The sequence below is a fragment of the Myotis davidii genome, unplaced genomic scaffold (assembly GCF_000327345.1).
Source record: "Myotis davidii unplaced genomic scaffold, ASM32734v1 scaffold892, whole genome shotgun sequence".
In the NCBI taxonomy this organism is placed as follows: Eukaryota; Metazoa; Chordata; class Mammalia; order Chiroptera; family Vespertilionidae; genus Myotis; species Myotis davidii.
Window position 1 is genome coordinate 641,612 of NW_006284341.1, and position 6,100 is coordinate 647,711.

Below are 6,100 nucleotides of genomic sequence, written 5' to 3' on the forward strand. Positions count from 1 at the left end.
CAAAAGCTGCACAAGGGCAGATGTCTCTAAGAGGTCGGTTGCCTGATCTATCCCCAGGCACTTAGAACCTCCCTGGAGCAGGTGCTGAATTAATACTTACAGCATTGATGAAAGGAAAAGGAGAAGAATTGGGACAGATGGTTCTCCATATAATTTCCAAAGACTATAGACAAAATGTTCTTTATACCAGTAAATATAAGGAAATCGGGGAAGAGATTGAAAGATAACAGAATCTGTTGAAAAGCAAAACGGCATAACTGAGACTAAAAATGGAAAAGAAGCCCTGTCCAGTTTGCTAAGTGGTTAGAGCATCGGTCCACAGACCGAAGGGTCACAGGCTTGATTCCCGGTCAAGGGCATGCAACTCGGTTGCAGATGCTATCCCAGGCCCCATTAGGGCAAATGCAGGAAGCAATGTGTCTTTCTCACGCTGATGTTTCTCTCTCTCCCCGCCCCCCCATTTCCTCCTCCCCTTTCACTCTAAAATTCATTGGAAAAAATATCCTCGGGTGAGGATTAAAAAACAATAAAAATAAAAAGGAAAAGAAAAATATGGTACAAAGGAAAGCATTATTAAATTATATACATATATATATAATGGACCCCCTAGAGAAAATTTACACAAAAGGAATATTTAACACTAAGAAGGATAAAAAAATAATTATAGAAAACATGTTAGATTTGGAAGGCAAGGGCAAATGGGCAAATAGACATATAATCGGTATTTCTATGTAAGACAACAAGATAAATGGGAAAAATTAAACTGGAAATGATGGTTATTCAACAAAAGTATAGCTGTAAATCTGGACAGTGATAATGTAAATAGGCAAAATTGAGATGTGAGGTGAACGAGATATGAGAAAAGGTAAGTTTTTGAATTTTCTTTTATAGAGAAGTATATATAAAATCAAAATAAAATATTCTTTAATAAATACAAACTCAATTTATAAATAATCTTTAACTTGTGAGAAATCTTTTAAGAACTAATATTTGAAGAAAAAAAGCATTTATTTGAAATTTAGCGATTTCTTTATGTTTACTTCACTTATATGTTTTTATTATTGTTTTATGCAAGAGAATACAAGATATATCCTTGCCTTATTAGATGTTTATAAATGAGTGCTTTTACCTTTTCTTATACATTTTGAGTACTTTAGAATATGTTAACTCCATTCACTGTTCTTCCAACTTATATTCAATTATTATCACATATTTTCATTATAAATGTAAATACCACAATGGATAACTTTCATGTTTTGTACGGTTAATATTCATTTAAATAAACCCACTTAGTTACACTTTATCTTCTATCTGATATTATTTCACTTATGCCTTTAATGTTCCCTTTAATGTAAGTCTTCTGGGAACATATTTTCTCAGTTTCTGTTTTTCTGAACTTGTCTTTATGCTCATTTTTGAAGAATATCTTTTGCTGAGTATAGAATTCTAGGGTTGACATTTTTCCTTCACTTTGAAAATATTCCATTGTTTCTACGAAGAGGTGAACTCTAAATTTAATTGTTGCTCATTTAAATGTAATTTGTCTTTTTTGCCCTCTGGCAGCTTTAAGATCGTTTTTGTCTTTGTTTGTTTGCTTTTTAGCAGGTTTTATCGATATGTTGAGATATGGTTTTCTTTATATAGAAGAACCTGTTTGGTTTGTGCAGTCATGCTGTATGAATCATGCTGGTCTGTGCCTCCATTGTCCAGACCTGTGGGTTCTACCTCAAGCCCTGGGTATCTACTAGGACATCCTTTCTCCCTCCCCACATCATTGGAAACATTTTCTCATGAAAGTTTGACTTGTTGAGAAGTGTGGCATACTATTTTTAATTAAATCTGTGCTTTTTCTTTTGTTCTTGCAAAATTTTAGTCAATCCATCTGTGAAAAATTCAGCTACTCGGTCATTCCATTCTTCTCCTAAGAAGTCTCCGGTTCACTCCCTCCTAACTAGTTCGGCTGAAGGTTCCATATGTTCCACATCCCCATACAGGTCCGCCAAAACTATCCATTCAACTGACTCTGTTAAAGGTAAGAATCACCTGATATCACCAATGAGATTAATTGATTTCCCTGCTCTGGTAAACGGAAAGTTCCTCTTTATAATCAGAATAAGATTTTATTTGGTGTTCTTATATGCAAGTTCTGCTAGCTAGCTGTGCAACTTAAGTGGGTCTGATTTAAATAATAACTATTGTGTATACACACATGCACACACCCCTTAGTAAATATACATAGACATACGTAAATATTATCTTTCTTTCTCTGTCACAAATAATGATTTTTTCTATTTGTAATAAGATTTTGGGTCTTCTTTCCAATGTTGTGACTTCTCTTATTTACATTCTCTGAAATCCCAGCCCTCTTTTGTCCGTGCCTTTGTAAAGGCAGGTGTCTATCATGCAAACTTACCAGAATGTTCTCATTTTTTTATTCTAAGTTCTTTTTGTGTGTGTGCTAAGACAGATGGGAAAATGTTTGATTTAGAATAAGTGTCTGATAATAAGTGGATGTTAAATAAGTGTTGACTTGAACCTGAAGTGTTTTTCATCCTGTGTGACAGTGAGTCAGAGGACCCAGGCTCTCGGGTATCATTCCCACTGACAAGGGGTAAACTAGGCAAATTGTCGCATCAGAGTCTAAGACTAAAATTAAAATCTTGAGATTGCCAATTGAGTATTTTTTAGAGATTGACAAAACTTAGCATCCTTATTAGAGAATAGCTTGCATGTACCTACCCCAGTGATGGCGAACCTTTTGAGCTCGGTGTGTCAGCATTTTGAAAAACCCTAACTTAAGTCTGGTGCCGTGTCACATATAGAAATTTTTTGATATTTGCAACCATAGTAAAACAAAGACTTATATTTTTGATATTTATTTTATATATTTCAATGCCATTTAACAAAGAAAAATCAACCCAAAAAATGAGTTCGCGTGTCACCTCTGACACGCGTGTCATAGGTTCGCCATCACTGCCCTAGCCCCTCCTCAGTTACTCCTGCCACATTTATTCTCAGCTCACTGCAGCCAGGTGAGCATCAGGCTGCCCTCTCCATCTTATAACCCCTCCCTCATTCAGGTGACAGCAGCTAGAATGCGCACTCGGCCTCACACACCTCAGGAATGTCGCCAGTGTCAGTATTAAATCTTGCTCTTCCAAACTCTAAGTTCATGGAACTCTAAGGTTTGTTATGAAAAGCTGTCATTTACAATGCAGAATATATCATTAAACAAAAAGTATTTCTCTCACTCATCCCATTTAGTGCTGTGTAGTTAAATAAGAGTAAATCAGCTTGGTATAAAACAAAATAAGTCAGCATTGCAGTATTTAGATAAGACACTTCTTTATTTTAAAATAGGTTTTCATAGGTTAAGGTTTTCATTATTTGAAAGGAACAGTTATTTAACCTGTAATTGGAAGATTTCTAAAATATATATTAAATAGATTTTTAATATCACATCTAAGCAATTTTCTAATAGCTTCACAGTCTCAGCCAATAGAAACCACAGGAAAAACATGCAGGAAGCTTCAGAACAGACTGGAAAGCTTGCAAACTCTGGTGGAAGATTTACAGTTGAAGAACCAAGGTACAGTGCACATTTGGCGAGATCTTCCTTGCTCAAAAGAATACTCCCCTTCCCTTCAGGTGAAGCCTCCTTTCTATTGGCCCGCTGTAAAGCATCCTGAATAAGCAGTCTTAAGCAACATATAAGGGTCTGAACCCTGACCAACCCCTGGATTAATTGTGTGACCTTAGGCAGGTCACTGTAGTCCTGCTCTACTGTAGATAAGCATTTGTGTGGCAATAGCTAGGGCATGATTGCGGTCAGTAGCCAGAAAACAAAATAGCAGTACACAGCCTACACAGGGCTTTGGTTAGCATGGACTGTACGCGACTCTGCCACAGGCTGCTCTGTCTGTGGAGCAGCCCTCTCTCTCTCACTGCTTCACTGATAACTCTTCCACCTTAAAGAAAGAAAAAGAGACTAGGCCACATAAAAAAAAACCCCACTTATAAATACCCTAAAGCTGTTTGGATGAGACGTTACTGTACTCTGCAAATCACAGGCAACACTTAGGCGTAAGTGCTAAGTGGATGTTCCTGAGCATAGGGGAGGATTTGGATATGTCCCCGCGGGCTTGGGAGGGCTGTCTCGCTCTATGCTTTTCTGACATAAATTCATGAATCCTGGAGCCTCTTTTCAGAGGGAAGTTCATTTTGAAGTATACATGTTATTCTATCTCTTCCCAGCTCTAGAGAAGTAAGATGCAGAAGGATATTTTTCTAAGAACAAATCCTTATAAAATAAATTTAACTTTGTTAATAATCATCATTGCTATTGGCATTGATTGAGCATTTTCCAGCTCTGTGGCAGGCCCTGTTCCCAGAGCTTTACTGATGTTCTCTCCATGTGAACCTCACAACAACTGGGACATGGGCACTCATGTTACGTCACTTGAACCACAAGTAAGATCACAGCCAATAAAGCCCAAGTCACATGAGTAGTAGGGCTGGGACTTGGTCTCCGTAATTTCTAACTCTGAAATCCACATGTTCTACCAAATTATTATTAAAAAAGGTTCCAGATCCCTTATAATGACACCAGACGCTGTGGAGAAAAATATCAGAAAATGTTTGATTTTAAGTTATTGTGAGCTTTTCAAAGAAGATGCAGTATCTCCTTGGCTCCATTTTTATCACGCTTTGATTTATATTACTGGGTTTATTTGAGTAATGCCACCATTTAATAGTTCAAATGAGAGACTTGTTGCATCTGTTTAAAAATATCTAAAGACCTTTGTATTGGATACATTGTCTGGATGGGATGTCTCTTGGAAATTATGAAACAAATATGTTTTAGAGAATTTGGGGAGCATTTGTCAAAATTTAAAGTGCACATGTGCCTTGGCCCAGAAATTCCATTTCTAACAATTTTTTCTGTAAGAAGTAATTCTACAAATGCACTAAGGTTTGTTTACAAAAGTATTTCCTGTAGCATTGTTTAAAAACAAAACTAAGAAAGCAACTTTTAAAAATGTGTTTATTACCACATTGGTACATCCATATAATGGAATACTGTGCAGTCATAACAAACTGTGAGCTGAACTGGGAAGATGTTAACATTTTGTTAAGTGAATAAAGCAAGCTACAGAACAAGTTATACTACATTTCCGTTTATGTAAAGAAGAACCTCGTGTGTGTGTGTGTGTGTGTGTGTGTGTGTGTGTGTGTGTACACAGGTACGCATGAAGATATTCACCAGACTGTTTACAGCGATGACCTCAAGGGAGTGGGCTCTACAGGTGAAGGGAGCAGAAGCAAAGACTGACTTGCATCTCTGTACGCTTCTGAGGTGTTCGGATTATTAACAATAGCATGCATTCCTTCTATCATAATAATTGTGCTCATTAAAATAACTAAACTAGTAGAGATTTATCCTTAGCTCTGTTCCATAACATATCTTTTCAAAAATATACTACTTTGCATTTTCAAGTTCTTGAGCTCAGAATGCATGTATTCTACCTTAGCAAGCTGACCTTTTAAAAAGCACATAATAGAATTAAAGCCTCAGTAAATGTTGTTATTCTAACTTTGTCTTATCAACATTTTCAGCAATGTCTTCAATGATAAGAAATCAAGAAAAGAGAATACAGAAAGTGAAAGACCAGGAAAAAATGTTACTAAAGTGACACATTGCTTGCCTATTCTTTACAGAGATATGATGCCCAATTAATTGTGGTGTTACTTATAAATAGTGCCCTGCAAACTTTTTTTTCTTTTTATGTGAAATTTTAATTAAAGATACCCTGTCTTGTACACTCTATTTTGAAATAAACTATTCTTGAATGCTCTCCCAGTAAAACTTGAAGCAGTACTCACTAGTTGTGAAAGTATTCATAACTTAAAATGTATTACTTTGTGCTAGTGTCTTAGAATTATTATGCCTTTTTTCCTCTCTTTTTTTTTTTTTTAAACTGGTGCTGAAGCAATAGTGTTGTTGTTGTTTTCCCCAACTTAAAAAACAATATTTACATGGAAGTGAAAGATGTGGTATAATGCCCGGAACAGGGCAGACTCTGACACATGACAGGGATTC

The 6,100-nt window shown here is 36.2% G+C and overlaps 1 protein-coding gene across 1 annotated transcript in view; it reads left to right on the top strand.

Annotated features, from left to right (window-relative positions):
- The window catches only part of CCDC158 (coiled-coil domain containing 158), an 84,506-nt gene extending 78,412 nt beyond the window's left edge, over positions 1-6,094 (top strand). Inside the window, exons 22-24 of the mRNA XM_015570218.1 lie at positions 1,874-2,032; positions 3,482-3,589; positions 5,617-6,094. Of these exons, the coding sequence (XP_015425704.1) occupies positions 1,874-2,032; positions 3,482-3,589; positions 5,617-5,693 (344 nt within the window). The 3' untranslated portion in view covers positions 5,694-6,094. The remainder of the gene's footprint in view (positions 1-1,873; positions 2,033-3,481; positions 3,590-5,616) is intronic.
- Positions 6,095-6,100: the final 6 nt, after the last annotated feature.